This window comes from Grus americana, chromosome 11 (genome assembly GCF_028858705.1).
Source record: "Grus americana isolate bGruAme1 chromosome 11, bGruAme1.mat, whole genome shotgun sequence".
Classification (NCBI taxonomy): domain Eukaryota; kingdom Metazoa; phylum Chordata; class Aves; order Gruiformes; family Gruidae; genus Grus; species Grus americana.
The window spans coordinates 12,874,456-12,901,556 of NC_072862.1; the positions used below are offsets into that span (position 1 = coordinate 12,874,456).

The 27,101-nt window shown below is 43.8% G+C and overlaps 1 protein-coding gene across 4 annotated transcripts in view; it reads right to left on the reverse strand.

Annotated features, from left to right (window-relative positions):
- Window positions 1–27,101, reverse strand: part of CHCHD6 (coiled-coil-helix-coiled-coil-helix domain containing 6) — a 115,691-nt gene that overhangs the window by 8,426 nt on the left and 80,164 nt on the right. Inside the window, exon 9 of one of the 4 annotated variants that reach the window (XM_054837855.1) lies at window positions 15,383–15,418. The exons of the other annotated variants lie outside the window; for them this stretch is intronic. Coding sequence (XP_054693830.1) covers window positions 15,407–15,418 — 12 coding nt within the window. The 3' untranslated portion in view covers window positions 15,383–15,406. The remainder of the gene's footprint in view (window positions 1–15,382; window positions 15,419–27,101) is intronic. 4 annotated transcript variants of the gene reach the window in all.

Genomic DNA, 27,101 nt, shown 5'->3' on the forward strand with positions numbered 1-27,101 from the left:
GATAAAGGCAGCAGGACAGCAAGATACAGATCTGGTGCAAGGAAATTTCACAAGGTCACCCAGAAAAATAAAGACACTTAGACTATAAACTCCTACAACATTTCTAATTCCACGGCGCATTAAAGCTTCACGTGACCCAGACACAATACACCTTCAATACACCAGTGACTCCACACAAGTCTGAGACCAAGCCTGGCTGAGACATGCTTTCTTGTGAAGAAATGCCATCAGGGTGGGGGTGGAGGAAAAGACAGAGATAGAAAGAACCACCCCGGTTGTCCTCTGAACTCCTAGGGATCACCCCATCCCATCCCTTGCCTCCGACTGTTCACAGCCAAACGCAGCGGGACGGGAGAAGCCAGGGAGAGAGGATGTTGTTTTGTCTGGAGGCAGATACAGCAGCTCCTTGGCTGTAGCGCTTCTTCACAAGCTGATCTCAACTTTACATACTGCGTGTTTTTGCATTTCCGGATATCATTCTGGAACAGACTATTAACCTGCACTAGTCCTAATGAGCATGTCTCTAACTCCAGGGATTTTCATGAAGATGGAAGCACAGGAAAGCCCAGTGCTTGAGTAGAGTACAAGGAGCTGCTGAAAACACTTCACAGCCCCTCAGCTACAGCTCTGTGCCTTTGAGGTGGGACCACAACAGCGGTGGTTGAATTCTCATCCTGGAGATTTCACCTGCCACTTGCGAGCATTACTAAACCCTGCAGCTTTCCTAAACCCTGCAGCTTTCCCACGCGCTACAGGAAGGTAAGTGCTGCCTGGAGGGCATGAGCTGGGAGTCCTAGGCTCTGCTGTCAGACTCCTCCCAAATTTGCCCAGCAGCTGTAGATAAATCCCTATCTCTGTTTCCCTTTCTGTGCATAAGGTAATGCTACTCACCAACCACACAGAGGTACGATAATTATTCACCAGCAGAAGATGCTCAAGAAATGCAAAAAACCACAGAGTTCTAAGGGATCCAACCCCTCTGCACGATCTGCATTTCGGCTTCAGAGGAAATCTAGTGCTTTATCTTGGCCCTTGCTGTCTTGCTTTAGCAGGCTCCTGCACTAGATAAAGAGATTTCCTCTCCAGGTCGGGGTAGTATGTCCACATTTAAGGTATGGCTCACTCCTGTTTAGTCCAGCTTCACATACCAAGCACAGAGGTAGGCAGAGACAACTTCTCCAGATATCCTTTTTCTATGCCTAATTCTATTTCTGCTCAGTGATACAGTGAAATTCCACGCAGAAGTATTATGAGCTTGACTGGCTTTATTTGTTTAACAGTTCACATTTTCATTAAGCTGTTGCTATTCGGCAGCCAGTAATTTTATTTGTGTGATAGCCGTATTCATCTCACCCGTATGGGTGTAGATGTCACTCTCCTTTTCTTCTGGCAGAAGAGGCAAAAATCAGCAATGATAGAGCCAAGAGAGGACTGGGAATTCTCATGTCTGTTTGCAGGTAGATGTGGGATATGACTTCTGTTTTTGTAAAACATCTTCCAAAGACTAGGGTCACAGTAAAGAGCCTAAAGATAAATAAATAAATAAATAAATGCAATGGGAGACTACCTCCACTGCCCAGGTACAAAACCAGAAACCAAAATATCTTTCAGCAGAATCAGACCCTTTGACTCAGCATTGCAACTCTTCTGCACCAGAAGCTTATTGCTGACTGAGCGTTTACAGTATTTGAGTATCAGATTTTAAAGAATTAATTGCACGTCTAACTCTTGCCAGTCTTAAAGTATCTTGAAATATCTGGTCCCAGGAGCTGCATGATCTGATTATATCACAAGGAAGAGAAGTCTGGTTGGTTGGCCCGCACCAAGCCTCAATTAGACAATTCTCTACAAAGTTCAGGCAACCAGACAGAAAAATAACAGGCGTTTTGAAATGTTAATGACCTGAACTGAGACAGTCAAATGACTCAACCACACCTCTTAGAGGTTTCAGAAATCACCCAAGAAACCCTAAACATTTCACTCTGTCACTCCCTGTTGACAAAATCAAAGAGCTGCGGAGCAGGGAAGTCCTGCCTGCTGCGTGAGCACCGGGTAGGGAATCCGCAGCCCGGGCAGGAGAGCGCTGGGTGTTCCCACCAGGCACAACACACAAGCCAGAACGGAGAGGCTGTGGACGGATTGGGAGGCCATGGAGACATTCAGTCATGCGATTACATGCGGATCCCCAACCACAGGCACACCCAGGCAGCAACCTGCGTGAAGCTGCACGCTCAGCTCTGAACCAGGAGCCATTGTAGTCAGTATCTCAGCAAGACGGATTTGTTCTGAGCAACTGCCCACCGGCGCCCAACATAACCAATGCAATTAAGAGAACAGCAGATAAGATGCCCTACAACCTGAAACATGGATCTGAGCAAACAAAGGGAGAATGGCAAACACCAGGAAATGCATCTTTATTTCCCAATCAATGTCTCCTCCTGCACAAATTCCAAATCCTTCTTTCAAGATTAAAAACCTTTACCAAGTGAAAAAACAAGCTCAGCATTTTTCTAGCTCCTTCCTGTCCCCTTCCCTCTTGAGAGGGCACCCTGGTAGAATACCAGACGCTGGAATAAGGCACAAAAGCCTCTTAAATAATTATTTCCCATCTCCTCCACTGGAAATTTATAGTCCTGCATCTGTGTCAGGACAGAGACCTGCTTCCATCTGTCTAGAACACATCCTTTACAAAGAGGACCTAAAGGTAGAATGTTTAAATGGGAGTATTTGAAAACGTATTAAGAAACTGAAAAAGAAAGCGACAGTTTCTAAGTGTGGTGTTCACTTGTCTTGTGGATGCTGCTCAAGTGGAGGGGGAGCTTTTTTTTTTTTTAAATATGACAAATGATGTTGGTCCCATCTTGTAATTTCCCTCACTGTGCAGCATGTCTGCTCGTGATAGATACCAGTGCAGCTGCTTAGGTGTCCGTTTATCTGCTTGAAAAGTATTGTCTATTTGGAACCAACTCATCCTAAAACAGTAGCTCCAGAGGGGGGGGAGAGAAAAGGGAGGGGGGAAAGAGAGACGAGGGAGCTGTCGACTGGGAATACATCCATGCTTCTGCTGCAAAGGTTCTGGCAAAAAGCAAGCATCATATTTAGTTTTAACTACATCCTCTCTTCTCCCCCTCCTAGACCATTCTTTTCTAGTGTCACTCAACACCTCTTTACACTCTCTTCCCACAAAGACCTTACCACGAACATACATTTAATTTCACACTTGCAGCCTGTGAAAACAAAGCAAGCCCACAGCCTTCTTCTGCAGGTCTGTGCGAGTGCAGAGGAGCTCTCAGGTCCCAACCTGAACACTTTGCAGTTTAAGACAGGTAACATTTAAACTAAAACAAAACACATAAAGGAAGGAAAGAGAGAGAAAAAGGGAGAGAGAAAGAGAAGGACAAAAAAAGAGCAATCAAAGGCTATTTATATTTTGTTTTTAAAGAGACTTTAAGCAGGAACTTGACAATTTTCTGTACCCAGGATTAGAACAGAACTAGCTCAAACACTTTGTCCTTCCGCAGAGCCCTCTGAGCTGAATTTCACTCTCTGCAAAATGGCCAATATAGAAAGAAGCTCATAAATCCCTGTGACGTAAGTAACTTCACATTACTCTTGGGGAAACAGAGGCAGGGACAGATTCATTAATCCAAGTAAATGAATCCGTGAAGCAGTCTGGATTTCTGAATCCCCATAATGTCCCACAGAAGAAACAGCACCCGGGGCCCAGCAATTTCCATGCCACACTGCCTGGCACAAGCAAAGCAAGACACTTGAATGGGTAAGTTTTCAGAAAGGAAAAGTATAGTCATTAAACCGTACCTGCCCCAGCCAGGAAGCACGCGTTCTTACTAAAACACGTTTTATTACTTTAAAATACCTCCCACCATTTCACTCGTTGCATCGTTAATACCAAAGACCAAGGTCACATCTGTAATACGCTGCCTCAGAAACCTGCTGAGTAGCAGAGAGCTGCAAAACCTGTCTGAACAGGTGGGCACATATTCCAGCAGCTCAGCACTGCCGGGGTTAGCCTGCTGGTAATACCCAACCTAGCAAGGTTAGGGCTGGCTTTGATATGCCATCATTATTCTGCAGCCTAGGCATATCCTGAGAAGATGTTGCTACAGGCTGGTACTCTGCCTCCGGCTTGCCGAATACAACTTCCATGCGTGTGCAGAGGAAACCTGGGTCTTTTAAAGCTGTTTAGATAGTTATATGTACAGAAAGAGCTTTATAAGACATTTATGTTAAAGAATTGTTAGAACCAGCGCTGAATTAAAGACTTTACTTGTAAGATAAGTAACTCTTCCTTAAAAAAAAATTCTATTTGGTGGTGTTTCTTTGTTTTGAAAATAATGACATTCCACATCTAAGATGGTATCAGTCAGTTGAGCTTAAATTCTGTAAGGTAGGTGTTGGTACTGTGACTTAAAACTGAGACTTGCATTCAGAAAGCTCAATATTTATTGTCTCCCGACACTTAAGTTCACAGAAAGACTGGCTGCTCCTGCAGGCGGAAGGCTAATCCTACCATCTCTTATCCACAATAGGTGCACAGCTACATTCTCACACTTGAATGGTCCTGAGCAGATCTACTGACGGCCACCGAAGCACCACCCCTGGATGATGCTGACCAAAGGCCTCCAAGCACAAGGCTCCAAAATACGCAAACTGAGCCTGGCCCCACTGATGCCAGCCAACCTTAGCTTTTCAACCCACCCAGGAAGGAAACACAAGTGTGCAAACACACCCACACACCCCCCAGCTCACCCAGCGCTGAGGGGACAGGCCAGCCACTTGATTTGCAGAGAGCTTTTCCATTTGTCCCACTCTACTTACTGGAGTGTTCGAACAGACAACCCGCTCCCCTTTCATCTGCTCTGCGGTGGCCGTTTCTCCAGAACTGCCCATCATTTCCTTATCAAGCAGTAAAAACGTAGGATCACTAGAGACACAGCTCAGCCTTGCTGAGATTTCACTCTCTCAGCAGGTTGTAAATGCCCCTATAATGTTGGCTTTTTTAATCTTGTGTTATTATTACCCGCGGCTGCCATTCAGTCTGCAGAGAATAAAGCGCCAAGGCTTTCAGGACCCACACAATGGCTCCGTGCATTTGCCAGCAGTTGGACAAACAATACCTCTGTGTTTCAGCTTTATTGGAAACCTTTCTGTTGTGGGAGTTTGACTGCATGTGTCCCTCCGCTCAGGCAACGCAGAGGTGCGAGCGTGTGCCTACAAATTCAGCAGTGATTTGAGGAGCACGTGCCTCCGCAGCTGCCTATAGAACCAACATGAAAGCGTGCGGGCAGCTGCCTGCAAGCCCAGTGCGTCCCTGTGAGCCTATGGAGGGACACAGATACAGGCCTGCAGAGCCAGTCGGTCTTCTCTATAGATCAACCGGGCGCTATGAAGCTGAACAGGGCTCCTCCATGAATAATTACGTTCATCTCTGCGTAAACGGTGTTGCCAGCTTATATGGAAGTCTGATGATATATGACATAACTATGAAAATGTCAAAGCTCCACTTCCCCAATCATGTTCTCACATGAAATCTTGGCTTCCACTTAAAACTAAAGAGCCTGAGAGCCTCGCATTTGGAAGGAAGACTTGAAAAGTGGAACAACCAAAAAAGCACAAATTAGAATGCAAATGAGATTTGAAAAATGCAGGGCTCTTCTAATTTGGGGAGACTGATTGTTTTGGTCAGTTCATTATTGCTTGCAGGGGACGCTGCAGATGTGTGAACTCTTACAGAGCTGCAAATATTCCCGCACTCAAGAAAACGAGCCATGCTGCAAACTCTTCACATATTCAAAACCCAAGAGAGAAGTCAAACTCCCCAAAAAACACAAGGTTGACTTGTAAAACTGTTTAGAAATGCACTGGGGTTATTTCATTTGCCTTCTGGTTTTAAGCACCTGTGTCATGTTCTCATACCTCTGCTGTCTAGGCAGGAGGGCTAGATTATTTTATTTATTCCTTCTTTATTCTTTTTTTTTATTAAAAAAAATAAACCCAAAATCTAAGATTCTTATGTACTTGTAAAACTTCAGGAATAACTCCACAAAACTAGGGCAACAGAAAACATGCCAAATACTTCAAGGCTTGGCAACAGTGAGTGCCTTGCCTGTCTCTCCGTGGCAGGAGGAATGTCTGTCTGTCTCAGCCAATGTTTCTGAGTACGAATGTCTAATCCCAATAGTCCGTGTACATATAAAACACCTATACTGTCAGCTCTCTGGGAAGAGACCTTGACATTTTGCAGAAAAACACTTCCCCATCTCCCCTGAATATCGGCAGAAGGCAGAAAAACCTGGTAGATCTGAAAATGTAAGAATCGGGTGCTGTGTTTAGCAAGAATTAAAGTTAAAATGGAAGAGGCAGTGGTGAAATGAGCACAGACCAAGTCACTGGACTTGGAGAACCAAGGAACTGACTCCCAGGTTTCCCTGACCCATGCCCACATCCAGCCTGTCCCACTCCCTCTCTTGTGAGCCAAGAGAAGAGAGATCTTGAAGGGGAGGAAACTGAGGCTTTGCTATCTTCAAACAAATAAATAAAAGGTGAATGGTTTCAGCACATACTGTATTACCATTGCGATGTTATGTGCCTCATGCACCTGGAGAGATAAACTGCAACCCAGTCTCTGAGCTCTAACTTTATGATAACTGGGCTGGCATGGGAAGATGAGCTTTTGCTCTCTGTGGACAGAGTAACTGGATTGCAATGTTCTCTTCCAAAAAAGAGTAATGAGGTGCCCAGAGAGCCTGCAGAGGTGTCAGAAAAACAGATGCTGTTAGACCCTTTCCAGGCCAAAGACAGATTAAGAATAACACAATACCAGCATAAGAGCACCTTATCAACAGCCTTGCAAGTGCTAAGAAGTGGAAGCTGAGTGAAGGCTGTGACACCTGTCTGCATCACAGCCCTGCTATTACTGCCTTCCGACTGCCCGCACAATCCAAGTGTCCAAATGGCTTTGAAGCAAGAAACAGCAAGACAGGCAGGTGAATCTGAACTCCGATCAGCTGTCTGAAGAGACGGTATGAATACCTTATGTTTCAGTAACACTTTTCATCCACAACATTTCCGAGACATCCATTCAACTTCAACACTCCAAACCACAGAAGTAATATCTACCCAGGTAGAGATGGGCAAATAAACACAAGGTAAATGACTGTTCAAGGTCGTCCAAGGACTACGAGAGACACACACACGTCTAGCAAGTAGATTACTCTTCCCTTTTGAAAGGCACACAGACACACACACGCACGCACAGGGGATTGAAACTGCTTAGCCAGGTGTGGAGCCTGCTGTGATCAACACAGCTTCACTGAGCAGCGACTCTTCTCGCTGCTGTTTCGCTGGTGCTAAAACGTAAAAAGCAAACCTTTATAACAAAATGCATTCAAACAGATGCAAATCGGGATGGGGGATTTTGCATCTGGGCTGTTACTACAATCTACACATCCTATTTGTCTGCTAGTTATTAAATTACCCACAAGCCATCAACAATTCAAGTCTCTCTCTGAGAGGCAGAGATTAACTGGGAATTGCAGAAATGCTGCTCATCTCTTCTCTAGCGAGATCAGCCTCATGATGAGTTGCGGACATTTGGGAACAAAGGTGAGCTTTCCTGCAAGAAATGAGAGGCACAGAAAGATGGGAAAATGCTGCCGAGAAGCAAGTGAAGAGGATTTGCAAGGCAAGAATCTACCAGGAATGGTTTCACACGCACGGTGCAAACCACGGACTCTCATCAAAGGCACTCCTGTATCTGGAGCACAGGAAGCCGCACTTCTGTCCAAGCACTAATGCAAATGAGATTTTCAGTGAAAGACAATGAAGCCAGTATGTAAATATTAATTTAACAATCTAGTTGACAAAGCCTCAGCTGATCTATAAATAGCAGGTTTATTAGCAGGTGATGCTGAAGGCAGCTATCCTGGCTCCTCTTCCCACAATCCCCCGTGCCATCTTGTTTTTATTGACCCTGGAGACACGACAACTCTTTACTGTATGCAGCTTGCTTCTCCATTGCTACCTGCAGAGTAGCTACAAACACTTGACAATACAATACATATTTATCAAGGCCCTTACACGACAAGGATCCTGCAGCACTACTCACACAATGGCTCACAGTCCTCAATTAAAGAGAGCAAACGGTTTAGAAAAAATCAGGCAGCCTTGCTTTTAAGCAGGAGGTGGCTGAGGAGCTGGTCACTCAGGTACCGTCAAGTATTTGGGGAATGATTGACACAGAGCCAGAGCCAGGCACTGTCCGTCCGCATTTACACTGCGCACTTGGCAAACTAAGTGTCAAGGATAGCAACGCCTTTAATAACTCTAGGCCACCAAAACAGCATTTTGCCATCTCAAAACAAGATGTCAAAATCCTGATCTCTTTCTGCAGTTTTATTTCATCTGGAATTATTATTTTATAACGCATAATAAATCTTACAATTCTTTACCATCTCTCTGGACCACGCACGCAGGAATCCCTTCTTTCACACAGGCACAAGACAGCTATTTAACAACGGACAGCAACGCCACGACGGAGTTTAGGGCCAGCGGTTGAGAATATTGCATCCTGGTAAAACTGCTGTGGCATTTGGACCAACACAACAGAATTGCCCTGATTGCAGTAGGGCCAGCAACCATGGAAACCACCAACCACGGAATTATGATGTTTTAGGCTATTCACGTGGATTTGTATATATTCTCCAAAGGTCTTTTAAAGCCTCAGTCTTCCTCTTGCTGCAAAGAACAGTGACAACACACTTGACGGGTTGGGCTTGTAAATAGGCAGATTGAATTAGAGGAACAGAATGGACTTTGTTATCCGTCCCTCCCACTTGCCTCAAGTTTCTAAAGAAACCTTCTGAACACAAGAAGTTACTATGTTTCTCCTAGCCATATGATAAGCAGTAATAAAGCAAAAATTAAAAACCACACAATCAACACTTTTTCTTCCATGAGGTCCATCATATTCTTACAGCTTGTACAGTGGCAGGCTCTCGAGTTTACCCCGACAGGGAACCTGCTGTGCTGGGCACCACATCACCCCGGCAAGGGCAGAGCCTGTGCTCGTGATGGGGAAGTCTACGCTGCCGTCGGAGCGTGCACAGAGCCCAGGTACCTACCCTGCACACAGCCTACCTCTGCCGCACCCTCACTTCTCAACACTGCTCAAGCGATCAGGCAACGAACGTTCCCGGGATACCGACTCGTGCTGCCATGGCATGGCAGATACGCTCCAAAAGATCACTGAACTACGGCGATGGCAGTACGGTTCCCTGTGCAGCAGGCTTTGGACGCAGGTTCTTTCTTTTGTCTGAACAACAAATCTTTACAAATTTTGTTTTTAAAAGCTTCAAATACAAGGTTTAAACTGATATTTATATGATTGCAACCCTGTGATGGTCTTACAGTCTGGTTTTTAAGACCATCAGGGACTGTGGAAAGGAAACTTTTGCGATAAGGTTCATTTACTAAACTGTCTTTTCCAAGAGGATGTACTTCTGTTTTCCATTACTCATGGAAATAAGAGAGGAGTTTGACTTAGCAAAATAGAAACTCAAAGTCATGCTCAGAAACCCTGCGGAATTTATCAAAAGTGCTGCACATTGCCAAATTGATCATAAATAAAGAAATTAGTTGTTTTCATTAATCAACTAGAAAAAAACCTAGTATAGTAACAGATTTGCAATCATCTTTACTATATCATTTACTCTAATAAAAATGTCATAGATCTAATAGCAATAGACAGAAGCAGCACCAAGGAAAAACAAACATTTTACATAGTTCAGTAAATGCAAGATGCTGCAACAAGGCATCAAAATAGCCTTCCCAGGAGAAATCCACAGTGTCACTGTCTCCTTTGTTTGATGTGGAGCTACATACAAACCTGCAGCACCAAATGACCCAAAAGAAGCTTGTTCTCTTCCCCAAACCTCTACATGTGCCATTGCCTGTAGCTCCTGCAAAACTGCCGCTTGCTTTGTCCGCTGTCTCCTTTTCTTATCAGCATATCCATTGCCCAGATCCTTGATTTCACAGCCCAGCCAGTTGTAATCCAGGAGCGCTTACAAGCCAACACCCAAGGAAAAGTTTAACTAAGTTTTGTTGCCTCTGAAGTAAATTTTGAGCAACTAGAGCACAGATGAAATCCAACTTATCCAGAGTAATTCATTCTTCACACTTGTTTAAACATGGTCACTCACCGAGGACAGACTGGCAGCCTTCTCTGTGGGTTGTAGACTCCACTGCGCTGCTAGGAACTGTGCTGAGACAAGTCCACATCACACATCAGTGGAGATGGACTGCACCCTTCAGCTCTGGGATGGAAAGATCAAACTGCTAGATTGGTTCTCTTCCTTGCCGGGTACACTGATTTTTATCAACGGGAAAAGCCAATTAAAGTTGATAAAGACACATTCTCTGCTGATTTTTCCTTACTGCCCACTGCTCAGTGCTAGTATAATGGATAATGTTCTGCCTGTGGGTGTATTTTCTAAGATCTGTCAGTTCTGACAGCATTTTGGCACCTGGATAACTCAAGATTTATACCGAGGGTCCAGGAATGCACCATTTCTCAGTAGCTGATGGGTACATTTTTCAGCAGGGCTTCCCTAATTAAAGGGCTAGAAAGAGATGGGATCAGATTGATAGGTTTTGCAGTCAGATGTTTTACGCTTAGTTTGATGAATTATAAATCACCTTTTGCAACTTTTGGAACACGTGAGAAGAGCACGCAAGAGAAACTACAGCAATATGTCCAAAATATCACAATATAATTACTTATTTTGAAATTCCACCTCTGTCCCTATGGCAAGACCATTAAAGACTTACTCAAGAAAAGCAATGCTCATCGAAAAGAAAAAAAAATATACATACCAAAAAGAAAATTAATGCTATGAAATGAGACACTGCTGCTCTGGAGGTTCTCCCACATGGAAATGTTTTGCCCCAGACAGGACACAAAAGGTGCAGCCCTCCTCCTTCAAGCATCGCCCTCGGCTGGGAACACCACGCTGGTATTGAGTGCCTCACACAGTTCAATTAGCAACCTCCCCTGCCAGAGCAGTGGGGAGTTTTGCCTTGTCCTCTGCTGTCACAGCCTTGTCTCGGGGCTAGCAAAACCCACTATCATATTTAATGCTTTGACTTTAATACCTGTAAAATTGTGTGAAGACAATGTATTCTGTGCTGGCTTCGCTGTCTCTGTCAGAGCCCCTTCCCTGTATATAGTGAAATACAACTCCAGAGAGGCCAGTGGTGAGATCTTTCAGAATAACCACAGCTTGTTCTGGTCTTAACGGGATCTGCAAGTACTGAGCTCCTCTTGGGGGTGAGGGGCAAACAACAAAAAAACCCCAAACCCAGGATGTGAGAGCCCACTATCACAAAGTGAAAGTTCACGAGTTCCTTTCTACCACAGTGTTGTTCAGACCAACGTACCCTTAAAGCTATAGAGAAGAAAGTCATGGAATAACCATCCAGAATGGGGAAAAATATTTGTTGGTAATTTAAAACATGAAACCGAAGAAATACAATGCGGAGCAACCAGGATGTAAAAAACATTTCCAGGCACTGAGAGGTTAAAACAATTATTTGAACAGCTGGGAAAATTAAAATGGTAAAATAATAGCTACCCTTCAAAATTCTGCAGATGCAAAGAGACTCTTCAATGAATAACTGATAAAGGGGAAAAAACATTTTAAAAGAGAAACTGTTTCACGCATGAAGGTCACACAAGTAACAGCTCCTCTTAAGAACCAGGATTTTCAGACTTGGCAACAGATGAAATAGTGGGGTTAACACAGCAGCCTTTTACCTCTAGGGCCCCAGGGTCAAATCCTGAATACTCTAAGTTACACATGAAAGCGACTTTGGGCATATCCTTTCCACTGCTTTTTTTGGAAAGGGTTCCCTACTGCAGCAAAAACAAGGTCACACAGGATCATGTCAGAATTGTTGTAGCAGTTTGTTTGCTTTCCCAATTCTCCCAGCACTGGCAGAGCCTCAATGGCTGCAGCAACTGGTGCAACCTTACAGCAGACAGCTCAGGCAATTTTACTACCCTGTTATCCAGACCTCCCCCGTACGCACAGCCTACTTTGGCAAGAATGTGGTGGTATGTAATTTTTCAGAAAAAAAATGACAGTCTGTAATGAGTAGCTTGACTATTCAGGAAGGGTCCAAGAGAAGGAATAATGCCAGTCAGGATAGCGGTGTATGAGCCATGGCGTACACAACGCCGCTCATCAGGACAGGGTACACGGACAGATGTACCCAGGGGACTCAAAGCTCCAGCAGAGCCATCTTCAGGGCAGGGAGGAGCTGAAGGAACACAGCTGGGGAAGGTCTATCTGCCGCCTGGCTCCAGCTATCCTTCTCGAAGGCAATGAATCCTCTCTCTCTCTCCTAGCTATTTTAAAACAAGAAACCAAAAATTTTCAAAAAGTAGAGAAAAAATTGACAACTGAATATGTAGCACTGTAGAGAAGAAATCAGCTGCATGGTGCCAGCTCTTGTTTCCATTTCTCACCCACTTCAAATGCACAACCTCTTCCACATAAATACTCAGCAAACTGTTACAAGGACAGCAACTGAACACACCTCAGAGTCCAAAAACATGGATCCTTTGGCAAAAAAGGCAGAATCAGAAGGCCAAATCCATCCAGCCCAGCAGTCAATTCTTCTGTCATTCACACATATCATTTCACCAGTCGCCAACTGGAAAGTCTTTACTACTACTTTTTTCTTTAAGTCAAAGAAAGAAGTTAGACAGCATAAACACTGAGATCCTCCTAGAAGAGGACTTTTTCCTCCCATCAAAAGAACTTGTTATTCCAGCATTATTATAGCATTTCTGAAAAACTAAGATGTAGCCTCCTCAATCTGTATGTTTCTTCTCTCTCCAGAGCAGAGCTTACTTCAACCTACTCTGAACATGGTCACTGTATTTCTCCAGTTGACAATCATCTGGTGTTGAGTCCTGATGCTGTCAGGTATCTCCTCTGATGGGTTAGGCTGCTCACTCATCAACGATACTAAAAGGAAACATGAAGAGGATGAGCCTGCAGCCTCCTCCACACTTCTTGCTGCAATCATCTTGAACACCCCCAGCTACACAGACCAGGTTTGACCACATTAAGCATTAGAAATGTCCAACATGTTGCAGAAAGGAGTAGTTCTTACCCCGTGCCTATGCCAAATCAAGGTAGCACGTGACAAAGTAACACGGCTGACAGAAGGTTTCCAATAGAGGTCTTGACCTTCCCACAGTCCTGAGGGACTCTGACACATTTTTACAAGAGTCTGGACCCTGGTATTCTGCCAAACTACGTACATTTGGTCTAAACTAAAATTATGACTGCAGCTTTAATTCAATATGCTCTCCTTCACTTCCGATCCTAATCTACTGGCAAGAGCTGTTGGACTGGTAAGCACCTGCTTTTTTTTGCCCTTTAGGTGACTACATCACTGTGCTGCCTGAACAGATGCCAGCAGCTAGAGTTGCACAGCAAAACCACTTAGGAAATTCACCAGCTGGGTACATAACCTGCCTTAGCAGAGCTGCTACTCATACTGGGAAACCGGCAAATCCATCTCTGGTACCTTGTCATGGCACTGGTTGTGATAAGAACGTGGAACTAGGATATCCCAGCTTCTCCCCTCACCGTACCAGCGTGATGATCAGTCATCAGTCTTTTACTTGCCCAAGGCGAGCAGCATCCTGCAAGGTTGACGTATAGTTACGTGATGTACTTGGGGATCCTTCAGGGTTAAAAAAGCGGTGCATAAATCTGACAGGATGAGAAAGAAGCTGAAGCAGAAAAAGAAGGTGAGAGGCTTACACAAGCACCCACACCTTTCTACCCTCCTTCCATGGAGTCTCTGAAACTCACCCATGTTTCCTGGAGTCAAACTCCCCTGCACCAAGCAGCTTTCATGTTCAGTGAGGAGCACAGGGGGATGCAGAGGATTACTGTATGTCCTTATGAGCTTCCAGTACTCAGAATCCAAAGATTTCTTTGCTCCTCTGATCAGCCATGTTCAGATGCATATTTAAAAATAAGACAGACACTGAACTCTGTCTTGCCCCCTGAGGGAACTGCAGCCTCCTCTTTCCAAACCGCCAGTTCAGTGCTGCAGGGAATAGGCAGCCTGGTGTCAGCTCCAATAGAGATTTTAAAATGAAAGGAATGCAAACAAAGGGGACAGAAGAGAGGAGAAGAGGGAGGAAGGGAGGGAGGGGGTGCAGCAACACTGGAAGGAAACAGATGAAAAAATGAAGACAGAGGAGAACAGAAAAATCTGAGTTCAGATTCTAGAAAGAGGTGAGTAAATGAAGAGACAGGAGGAGGAAGCAAAAATAGACAATAGCATATGTCTACCTTTCTTGTACATACTACAAGAAAGGTCCTATAGCTGGCCACAACTGCTCATGCTAGGTGGTGAGGAGGATGTCACTCACTTATAGTGATATCGCCGAGCCACACACAGTTTAGAATATATGTGAAATACCCACAGCTTCAGTTTCAATCACAGAATGTCACAGAAGAGCCCTAGAACAATTTATCCTTGCATATAGTTCAAACATTTGCTATTCACTGTCCTGAACTAATGGAGACCCACCCCAGTGCTAGCATGGCATTCCTAACAAGCTTGAATCCAGCACACCACAAAACAAAACAAACCAAGAATACCATGGAGGAAATAACTTGGCAGTGCTATACAGCACTTGATTCTAGTGCCAGTGGGTCAAAATGGGGATTCCTCAATGCTGCATGTTAGATCCTGCAGGGCTGGCAAATTTCTGGTGTTTTTAAGCTTAAGACAAGGATTCCAGGTAGTTAACCTCAAGGAAACCATTTTCAAAGCCTTAAGACATTGCTGGTCTATTAAGGAAAGGAAAAAAAAAAAAAGAGAGAGAGAGAAAAAGAGACAGAGAGATAATCAAGTGCATACCTAGAAGTAAATCTGCAAGTAAGAAATGCCAAGTCAGAAGTCAGGAGGACAGGTTCTTACAACACAATTCCAGAAGCTCATCAAAACTTCAATGGCAATTGAGAAGTTTGTGCCAAGATCAAGGAACACTTCCAACTGTTGATTCTAACGCAATTATCAGGAAGAACGCAAGCTTGCCTGAGGTGAAATGCAGTATGGTGTGAACTTACCATTCTGTTGTCAGGATGGACCAGGTACCACGGGCAAGTACAAATCAATACTGATGAAGCCAAGCAAAGTACCAACAGAGGGGGCAAGCAAGAACAAAGATGGAGCAAGAACCAAGGATCACCAGGAAGAGCAGGCACAGTTACAGCCTTAGGCTTGTGGAGCAGTTCAGAACCACAGAAGAAATTCCCTTACATACCTGGCCAGTGAGTCCAAACATCAGTCAGATCCAAACCTGCCGGAGAGATTAATTACAGACAGCTACAGATTAACACACAATCCTTATACCCTTTTATCCACATGACAGTGTACTAGACTGCTGTGCTTTGGAAGATTCTTCTCAAGGGAAGATGCTTACTTCAACCTTCAAGCACCACAACACTCCTACCGCTTTATGCTGTCCCTTAAGAAAAGCTTTTCATAGCAGCAATGAAAGCTTTTTGCACTGAACAGCTGGAACCAAAGTCAAAGCACAACCTGGCAGTTTTCTTGGCTGAACAGAGAAGCCATTAAATCCGAGAGTCACAGGCAAAAAGCCCATACTGACGAAGGTTTGAGACAGTGGTTCAAGATATTAAGAGAGTCAGAACTGCAAATTTCAGGATTTACAAGAAGAATATTTTTGACCCTTATCCTTCTGCTACAGCTGGTATCCAGGGATTATCTCCCTTACTTCTCTCCTTTAAATGTTTTTTTTCCATAACACCTATCAAAGCCACCATCTTCCCAGCAGGAGAAGCCAGGACTTGCTGTCAGGTCTCCCCAGATGCTCAGATTAGCTAGCACTCTTTTCCATGTGGGAACTCTCAGATCCCACAACTTCGTGAAGCAAGGATTTGGATCCGAGATTCAAGTTTCCATGAGGGGATTTGTTATCATAGCAGATCTGGTTCCAGACACAGCCACTGTGAACTATGTGACAGGATATGAATCCTCTTCTATATACTCCCGCTGTGTGATCTCACTCTTCATTTCTTCACATCCCCCTTTTCTCTATAGCATTGCAACACTTCATTGATTCAACACAATCGACAAGAGAGCATGAAGGCAGAGGCAGACTCTCAGATTGGAACAGCTGGTTTTCTTGATGGCATCATGTCCCAAAGAGAGGTAAGGAATCACAAGAAATGAGACTGCTTATTCTCAACAGCAAACAACTCCACACCGGAGAAGAAAGCACAACCCTGCTGACTGTGAGAAAAAGGCAGCAGTGGGATTTTGAATATATTTCACACTCCTTGATGGATAATGCCTGAAGATTTTGTGGGAAAGTGGAGCACAGAGGAAACCATGCTTCAAAGCCTATCACTGTACTCACAAGGCCCATGAAAACTTTATAAATACGATCCCCTGCCATACTGTCCAAAGCCCACATGCAGACCTGCTGACACGACCAATTCCTCAATGACCACACTCCACAACTACTACGCCCTGCTGCTATCAAGCTTTGGAATAAGCTCTTATCAGTTGTGCCAAAGTGGCCTTAAAGATAGGTGGACGAGGATGACCAGTAAAAAGTCACTGACTCTGCGACCAACCTCTGAACAAGGACTGCTGCCCACGTCACAGGCAACAACCACACTGAGTCCCCACCTGTGAGGTGACAAATCTTAGGCTATTCTACTCACAGTAGTCTGTCACACTAGTCCTTGGACTCACCACAGGAGCACAACATTGCAAAGTTTCCTCTTCCACCATCTCAACCACAGTCCTGCCTCAACGCACAGCCGCCAAAACAAGCTACTGAGGAACTGACAACTGCCTGCCGATCAGGAGGAGACAGTGCTGAGGCCAGCAAGGTTCAGCAGTTGCTCTGGTCCTCAGAGCTTAGATTTCCCAAGCATGAAACATTTGACTGAACAACACAAAAAGGAGTGCAGGAAGCAAGACCATGAGTCTCTCCAATGAAGCTGATTCTAGGAGTAAGCGCAAGTCAGCCTCTCAAACATACAGGCAAGCCAGAGTCCTCAAGTGGAAATAAGCAGTTTCATGAGCAGCAGAAATGAAGTCACTTGGATTCCTCCATATTTGTGTCTCAGAGTTAAGTTCCTCTGTGACCAAACCGATGTCTAATAAAGGGTGAGTCAATACCATTCCCTCCTGCACAAGCACCGCTGGGTCCCTCCCCTCCACCTAATTGCCTGCTTTCACAAGATATACAGGAACTTATTACTTCAGAGCCTTTGTGCCTTCTGAGGAACATCACCGCAACTCGCCAGCAGGTTCAGAGCAAGCAGAGAGTAGGACAGAATCCAGGCTCACAGACACATAACATGGTTACGTGAGTCCCATTTCCTTAATCGGGGTAAAACTCCAGACACGGCTAGGGGGGAGCCATACATTCAGGGGAAGTGCTGGCACGTTAAACCCAGAACAGTGTTACCTGTGACACCTGAGCAGGCTCTGCCCTGCTCTCCAGGGGCTGTTCTGTATATGGCAAAGGTCCTGACCTTCCAACATCTGTTCAGCTTTTATACAAAAGCAAGTCAGGGCCCTGTAAGGCAGTACAACATCTTTGTTGACATTTCAGTCCCTGGGAGAGAAGCTCTCCTTTGGCTTTGTGTCAGCCACCTTTGGCTATGTCAGAAAATAGTGCATAGCCTGTTCTTTCAAGCAAAGCCATTTGCCTGCACAAAGGTTCCCGGCAAACAGACAGGAGGTGGCAGCTGGAGGAAGGAGACCTGGGATCACTGCACACAATCTCACCTTTTATTATTTATACACATTTACTGAACACAGTCTGGCTCTAATCCATCAGTGCAAGAAACCTGCTAACACACCTACATGACTGGAGAGAGACTTTCCTGCATTTTATGGGGCTCTATTGCAGTCAATGTCAAGGCTCCGCAAAACAAGAAGGCACTAGGAACTGTCTCATGCAGCCTGGGATCTCACTTGCTCATCTCCCAACCAGCATACATTTGATGCTGCATTAAACAAGGAACTTCAGAGCATTCTGTTGTCGCAAGTTTGTGCCATAGCTTTGCGTGCACATAATCCCACCATCAGCACAAGCTGGAATGAAGTATGACTTTCACATTTAACAGCTTCCAAAATGCTTGTTCTTCCTGGACAAAGTTGGCACCCCATGTACCTCAGATGTTTGGTAAAGTCTGGAAAAAGAGGAATTCATTAGAACGTTACACCCTGTCTATCCTCAGCAATGAACCTGCTCCAGCTCCAGAGAGGTTAGTCTGGAGTCTGTACAGATGCTTCAAGGTTGGGGTTGGCTTTTGCAGAACAATAAGGTGGTCACTGGTGCAGCACAAGCTCTCCACAAAAATTTCTCTAGTGCACTCCAGCCCTATCACAGTTTCTTCACCATGTCAGCCGAAGGTACACACAGCTGAGGAGAATCCTACCTGGATCACAGCATCCAATACATTTGTCAATGGGTATCTACTTCTACAAGACTTGAGAAGATTTCCTGAGCCTCAGGATACTCCTGAACACACTTAGGCTTGGTACTAAAAGATGAAATACAACTGTGATGTGCCACAGGAAGTTAAACAGTACTGCCAACATCCTAGGGCCCAGAAATATTACAGAGCTTGTTAAATGATGATAATCCTAAGTAGGCCACCTTGAGCACTACTGAAGACAAAAGGTCTCAACTGTTCCTGCTGATAAGGCCTGAGGGAACCTCTTGTGTTCAAACTCAGCAATTGGTGTACACCTGAATCCATGAGAAGACACAGCAGTCATGTGCCAGAGAGCTTGGAGGGTCATTAGAAGTACCCATATAATTTACCGACATACTGTGTTCAGCTGCAGCCAGTGCCTCAAAAGAAGTATGCATTTTCTCCCTTCTTCCGCCTATTAAAAGGTATCAGAAGTGCTCGAACATGGAATTAAGATGGCATTGAGATGGGACAAACAAAAAGTAATTCAGTCTCCTTTCCAATTCCTTGGGAAAGATCAACAAGTCTCTATATCATATCTATAACCAGAAATTCTTCTGCTCTGTCAAAGGACTTCTTCCATAAAGTTATCAAGTACATAATGGAAACAGAGTATATTACTTCCTCTGCTGCCTCACCCAGAAGAAAAACCTCAATTCTTTGATATATAGAAACTTTCTGATTTTTTTTTTAAACTTATGCCAGTATACTCCTCTAAATTACACAGTTCTTCCTGAAGTTTACACCACAATGATGTCTTTACTTACACTTTTCTTCTGAAACTCTCTCCGATCCTGAAGCATGCAGATAATCGCTTTGCCAACTATAGTTTCAACCCCTGATCCAAAGGCTTACAGTCCTATCAGTGGACAGACTCTCATAGAAGTGTCTTTTAAACAGCAGCAGGGCAGGGACCATCATGTAGCCGGGCGCTGCTTGTCTGATCCCCTAACAGGCAGCCACACAGAACCCACAAGTCCGTTCAGTCCAGTATCGCTTGCCTAAGAGGTCACGACATAGAAAAACCTCAAGAACAGAAAGAAGGTGCTGTTAATATAACATCTAAAGAAGAAAAGTGTGTCCTAGACAGAAACTTAATTGCTTAAGTAGCTGCGTTGGGGCACTGCACAGTAGTAAAGAATACACTCAGAACAACTGCAAGTCATGAGTAGGAAACATCATTCAGAAAATAAGACGGATGTAAAAGTTTTACGGCAGTCCGATCTGAACGAAAAGGGAAAAAACGTTGCAGCTGCTATCATCTCACAAATTTTTAAGCTTGCTTTTTGTTCAGTTATCTGATTTCCTGAGGATATACATTGTAAATGAAACTTCAAACAAGCAGAGAGGAGATTTGAAGATCCAGGAGTCTTGTACAGGTACAAGTAACTGTAATGGGAAGGTACCACCTCAGGCCTGGCAGAGGGACACTGCCACCTGCCAAGGGCTTGCATGACCTGCAGAAGTGGGTGCTCCCTTCAGTCTTTACGACAGTGTCCACAGCGTATAAATCACCAGAACACTTGAAATCACCCTCACTGGCAAACTTAAAGAGGAATCCAGGGAACAAGTAAATGAAGAAAAACATTCTCCATTTCCATATGAAACACTTAGATCAGGTCAGGATTGAAGTACACAGTCCACAGAGAGGAAGCCGGAATGACCACCATGTGCACTTCAATCTGTTCAGGGGTTAAAAAAAATAAATAAATCTCATGATCATCTTTCATCAACGTTAAATTCTTTCTGAGAAGGGAACTAGGTACCTGCAGACACAAAAATGCTGCAGATGTTGTGGTGATTGTTCAGAGCTCCCTGTCCTCCAATAAAAGATCAGTGTAATAATGCTTTACTAATAGATTGAACCAGGTAACCCTTAGCTTTCCGTTACACAGCTCAGTGAAGTAACCCAAAAGATGATCTGCTCATAAAAATAAACCCTGCCCTTGTGGGCAGCAAATGTGGACTGATAAACTGAGTGGGAGAGAATGCAGAGGCAGATGGGTAGAGGTAATCAGAAACGACAGAAAGATAAGCAGGCAGAGGGCAAGCAGAGAGCTTGAAGGACAGAGGCAGAAGAACTGAGATTTTACAGCATACAGATATTTGAAAAGTTAAATCAACAGCTTTCCAACAGCATTATTTTTAAAATCATTCCCCCTAATATATGCAGAGAACCAGCTGCTTGCAAAATGACCTTTAAACCCTACCTACCATACCTTATTAGACTAATTCAGAGCTGAAGGTTGGCTGATCCCAAAATCCATTTATGTAGGACAAACAGGCATTCAGCAGGGACAAAGAGCGAACACATTGTCAAAATAATTTTGTCTGCATTTCTGGAGGCACACTCAGGCTTAACACAATAGAGCAGTGGGCTTCTCCAACTTCAGAAACAAGAAGCTAGACGAGACACTGCAGCACCATCCTAACTCAAGGCTTCACTATGTGCTTCCCTCACATTACAAAGGTAACAAACTCTAATTATAACAAGTGTGGGATTTCTGGACAGCTTCTGTCAATGCAGAGGTCTTTAAGAGGCTTTCACCAACTCTTAAAGGCCCCCAACAAAAGGCCTCTAGCCAAAAAAAGATATAACCAAAAGAAAGTTTCTTGCCAACAAATGAAAGTATCAGCAGCTGAGCTAACTCTAGCACTATATTCGTATCACTGTAACACTCTGTCTTCAACATGTCTTGTTCCTGTATTTGAAGCACTGATGTTCAAAAAGGTTACTTAAGCTGCCTTGAGAAGGTCTAGCTAGGACTGATAGCTTTACATCACTTTGGAAGCATCACAAGTATACTAGGAAATATCTGCAGACAAGGAGGCCCGTTGGGAAGTCAGTGTCACAGGGGAGTGAAAACCACAAACAACTAATGCAGGCACGATGGAGAAAGAAGTCTCCCCACAAAGTTTAGATTTCGTAACAGATGAATGCTCCACAGTCTTGAACAGAGAGGCTCTGTGGAGAGAACAAATGCTAGCAAGCAGCATCAGGGCAACTCCCCCAAGCTTTCTCCTCCAACATGCCATAGCTCTGACAAGAAAAGGATTGGCTTCCTACTAATAGGAGGGCTCATCCATCGTTCATTAACTTCCCAAGCTCTCTTTGGCACTGCAAAGAAGGGCTAGTTGGAGCAGTCTTGCTGGCTTGGTAGCAACTCTTCCACCAGCTTGGGACCAATGCCACCAGAATAACCCCTGTACATGCTATCTACACAGACACATTCAGCTGACTGGTGAAGGCTTTAAATCCTATTAGTCCTCAAGGTATTCAGCCCCAAGACCTTCTAACAAAAATAGGTGATGAATGGTATGTGGAGACTGCAAACTGCATGTAGCAGGAAACCATCCTGCACAGGCTACGACCAACAAGGAGCATAACAAATCTTCGGTTTCCCCAGTTTGTCATGAAGACTTTGGCATCACTGATATAATTTCCCAAGTTATAGCCAAGTTGTCAGAGAATGGATCTAACACTAGCATGGAAGTTATGGAAGTCAGGGCTATTTTGGAACTTCTTGGGAGTCTGAAGGTATTTGACCACTGACCTTGTGCTTCTAACCAGCAGTTGCTATTGACAGCAATTTTTGTGGATCTGTTTCAATCTAACTTCAGCAGCAAAACACATAGTTTAAAAATTGGAAATCAACTTCTTTCTGTCCAAGACTGCTTGGTCATCAGTCTCCCAGAATTAATCTGAGTAAGAATTTCCACTTCCAACTTGCCAACACAGTGCTACAAATCTTTTGTGAACAAAGTCTGGCATTAAAACAGCATGATGTATCACAACACTCTCTCACCCCCAAGCAACTATTTCCCATTCTAGATAAGCCCAACTGAATACTGGCTACAGTTCTCAGGAAAACACTGTCTAATACACCATACAGAGAGCACAGAATTAGGGAAACCTGTTAGATAGATCCATGTAGGTCCCATTAATTTATGCCAAAAAAGAAATAATTTTTAAAGAGAGAACAATACATCAGAAAACACATTCCTTCCTTGATAGTGCTTGGCCCTACTTTGCTTGAAATTTTGATACCCAACTTCAAATGAGCTTTTTCAGATTTACCCACTCAAAGATCACATCACAGCATCAAGTCAGCTACGACTTCTCATTCCTGACTGGCTAGCTCATAGTATGTTTATTATAGAAAAATTTTTAGACTGCTTTTAAACAGGTTTGGTCAAACTAAGTTTTAAAAGAAAAAGAGCTGTAGTAGAGACCACATTTTAAATGTTATAATACACCAAACAGTTCAACTTCAGGAACTGTAATGGTATTCTGACCTCTTTCCCTCTTATAACAAAGTTGCCTTCAAAACTATCTGTGAAACACACATATTTAGATTAAGTTTACCTGTAAGTGTATCTGAGACCAGAACCATCAAGCAAGAAACGAGATCCAAAGGCAATTCTGCCTCACTGTAACATCAAAAAAACCCAAACAAAAACCACAAAGCCATGGAATGTGCATTAGACTACTAGACAATAGATGGGTTTTGAGAAGAGAAATGGGGTCAGAAGTCCTCCTTCCAGACAGGGCCGTGGATACAAGAACTGAGGAGGAAAAGATGATACAGGATATGGACTAAGTATCTCTGGAAGAGGAGCCTTGAAGCAGAGCCAAGCGAGCACGAAAGTTTTAGGCTTATTTATGCTCTTGTTTTCTTCAAAAATGACAAACTCTAGGAGGTGCCACGTTTGGGGTGGACTGCAAACAGCAGAGGTACTTGTTCGCGTGGGTTAATAAGTGCTGACAACATGCCAGGCTGCAGGGAACATCAGGGCTTTGTGAAGTGCTGAGACACAGAGCAAATAAAGAACTTATGCCTCCAGTTTCGTAAATACCAAGTAGCAGCCATTTCCATTTTAAGTAGGCCAACATTTTACTCTGGAACATGCCTCATATATTAAGATGGTGGTTTATGCCCTTTCAGGCAGCTCCATATTTTTAGTTTATCCACTGATGAACTCTTGAGACTATGAAGTGCTGCGTATGGAACCAAGACTCGCCAGAACCAAAAACTGCTGCCTTAAAAATCACAACAATAACTGTTTCCATCTTTTATAATTAGAAGCAAAATACGGATCCTTTTCACCTTTGAAAATAACAGGTCAGGGTATGCTTGGGTACAGTTAATCCACTGCTGCTCTCCTCTGCGTTTACGACTAAACAAACAGCAGCTGCCTGCAGCTAGCGGCCTCTCCACCAACTCCCTTGTGGGGGCCATTTATTGAGTCATAAACTCCTCTGATAGCGTTATCACCACAGCATTTGCACAAATAAAGGTTGGAAGAGAGAAAGATTAAAAAAAAAAAGAGAATTGACTTTACAGAGAAGGCAAGAAAAACGCTTTACAGTTATGTTTGCTTTGAGCAAGGACCGACCGACAAAAGGCAGGGCAGGCATATACCTGGCTGAGGATGGCTGGGCATATCATCCTCCAGTATGAATCACAGAGATTTATCCAAAACTACAAAGCTGAATTTCAGAAAGCTCAAACAACCCTAAAGCTTTCCAAGTTAGATATATTGCATTTCAAGTAGCATACTGTGTGATATATTTATATCTCCTCGATGAGATTTCAACAGCTAAGATTTACCTCTGCAGAATTCTGGGGGAGGAGAAATCCCGGCGTTTCTCAAGTACAGATACAGACCTCACTATACCTGGCCAAAACTTTCTTTCCCCAGCCGCACACACTGACGGCTACTCTCTACCCCAGTAAGTACACAAACAATCTATAAGGCATTTTGCAATCCATCACAATGGAAACAAGTCTTTAACAAGAGCCTAATGATCCAGAATGATCAGAGATACCTGCAGTGCAGTCCATGGCATCTAATACATCCTGAAGCCGTTTCTCTTAAGCAGAGAGAGATTCAGATTGCAGAAAGGACAGGTCCCAGGAAGCCAGGCTTCAGCAGGATCCAAAATGGTTGAGCAAAACTGCTCCATCAGGATGGGACACTGAACGACTACCTGAGGCATCTTCTCAGTAATCTAGGTCACTGCTGGAAGTTTGTCTCTAATCTGTGGGCAAAGTTGCAACACCCTGCTGTGGGTGCCAAATGGGAACTGGGCTTTCACAAGGATCACTTGGAAAACTAAGGACAGTAAATTGACCACATTCCTTTTTATTACAGTCAAGGGCAAAGGAGAATGCAGTCGACTCAAGGTTATGTTAAAAGTCTACCTCTGCTGGAATCCAGACAATCAGTGTTTTGCAAGGGCTTGTTTGCATAGCAAAGTGACTCACAGTAATGAGCGTGAATTTTCCCTGCACTTCCATTACAAACTGAGTATGTTCATATACAGAGAAGTTGCTGTACCATAAACTCACTCACCAATTTATTGCATTGTAATTTCCTTATGCAGACAAGCCCTAAAGCCTTGATAGAAGTAGGTTTACCTTTGTCTGTTATGAATAGCAGAGTCGTGAGAAGCTGGACGCAGAATAGGGAGAAAGAGCACAGAATTATGAATGGCTCCTAGCTCAATGTATACAGCTCCTATTGACAAGGGAATACATGTGTCTGAGTATGCAGCTCTTTATAGCTTGGTTTGGCCAGGAGCTAGAGCACAAAAATTTCACCTTGGTCCGTCTGTGAAAAACAGGCACCTAGAGACAGTAAGAAAACACTTGGAAAGGAAGGGATACATGCTCTTTACTAACAGACATTTTTCTGCAGTCGCAAGAAGCAGGTTCTGTTTGAAATCTCAAATCACATTAATATATGGTCACCAGAGGCTGCATTTTTCAAGCAGCAGCTGGTCAGAGATTCCCTGGTATAACCACCAATTATGTAACAAATTAACCAACTAAAATTCGATGGAAATTCAGATTTGCCTACTGGAGTGAACAGGACATAAGGGAAGCAGAATAGATCACAAATATATTGAAAAGCCTGCATGTGAGTGTGTATTTGCAGGGGGAGGGAAGCAACTCACTAACAGGACTTAGACTTTAAAAAAATCATTTGTTTTTCCCTTCCATCTGGACTCAAAGTAAGAAATTACGCAGATTTCCACTGCCCACTCTCCTTTTCCTTCCACACCCTCTTCTCATTGGCACAAGATAAAACCTTGAGGAAACAGCAGCAGCAATTTTCAATTCTCATTATCTAACGGCAACAGTAGCTCTTGGTGAAACTTGCGGTCAATAAACTACAGGCAATTTTAAAAGACACAATGGGAACTGCCCCTCCCACAGCTGTCCCATTATCCCAGCTTTTATTAGATTTAAAGCCAGCGATTTTTATGCTGTAGCTGAAGTTCTGCAGAGCCATGAAAACAGACCACCAGAAAAGATAAAACACTCCTAAATTAAACAGGAGACACTACAGTAACACACTCAAAAGTCAGAGAGCTTCCACATAAGCACAGGACACAGCAAGCAACCCAGAGCCTACATGGGCTGTCGTCGCTGCAGTAAGCCAACGGCAATGCAACCAAAACGTAACATTCAGGATGGTATAAATGGCAAAGCTCGTGAGCAGGTTAGGCAAGGCAAGTTGAAAGCATACTAGCTACAAGGGCAGACGATCAGAGCAGGATCCTGCTCCCATAACTCTATGAACATCCCACTACAAGCTTTAACTTTGGACTTCATGGTCTGGATGTGCCTCCCAAGCAGCAGAGAGAAATACTCACTTGTGGATGGCAATTCAGCTGACCTGTTTCAGATGACTGTTCTAGGATCAGATGCGCCATGCTCTACTAGGGTCTATTCCTCTCCCTTGACTAGAAGCCCCAATGGCCAGAAAACATACAAAACAGGTAATATGTCAGTTAGGTCCCTACCATGCACTACAATAAAATAACCTGTTCCAGTAAGAGGGTCTGTACAGGAAATGAGTAAAAAATAAATTTCAAAACTCATTAAATGATCACCTGATATATTTGTCCATAGGGCAGAAGCAACTGAGGGTGCATCTCAGCTCCTGGCTCAGAGATGTGCACAGCAATAGGCAAAGGGAAATGGGTGCCCAAAGGAACAGTCTCAAACCAACACGGTAAGGGGGAAGATGCAAAGAATTATTCTCATCCACTGTAAACTGTAATTTTCAGTCTAGAAATCTAGAGCTTGCTTTCTCTGAGTCTAATGTATACCATACCCTGGAGACATTTTTACCAGCCATCAAAAGGAACTTGCAGAGAACCAGATGCTTCATTAAAGAATATTCACCAAGCCTTATAAAATCTTCAGTAAAAAGCAGAAGAACAAATCACTAGCGTGCAAGTGAGTTGAAGTCACACATCCAGCTTTGATTACAACAATCTCCTGTACTGGAAAACAAATTGTGGTTAAAAAAAAGGAAAAAAACACGCAAGAAATCAAGAGAGTCTGGCCTCTCTTTCCCACATTCCTCCAACCTGAATTTCTTGAATGAGCAATGCGTGAGACAAAGCCATTTGGTAGAAGATGCTAATTTAAACTTAAAGAAAAATAACAGCTTAAAAGGGGAAGGAAGGAGGGAGTTTTAGTCCTTCATGAAAAAATACAA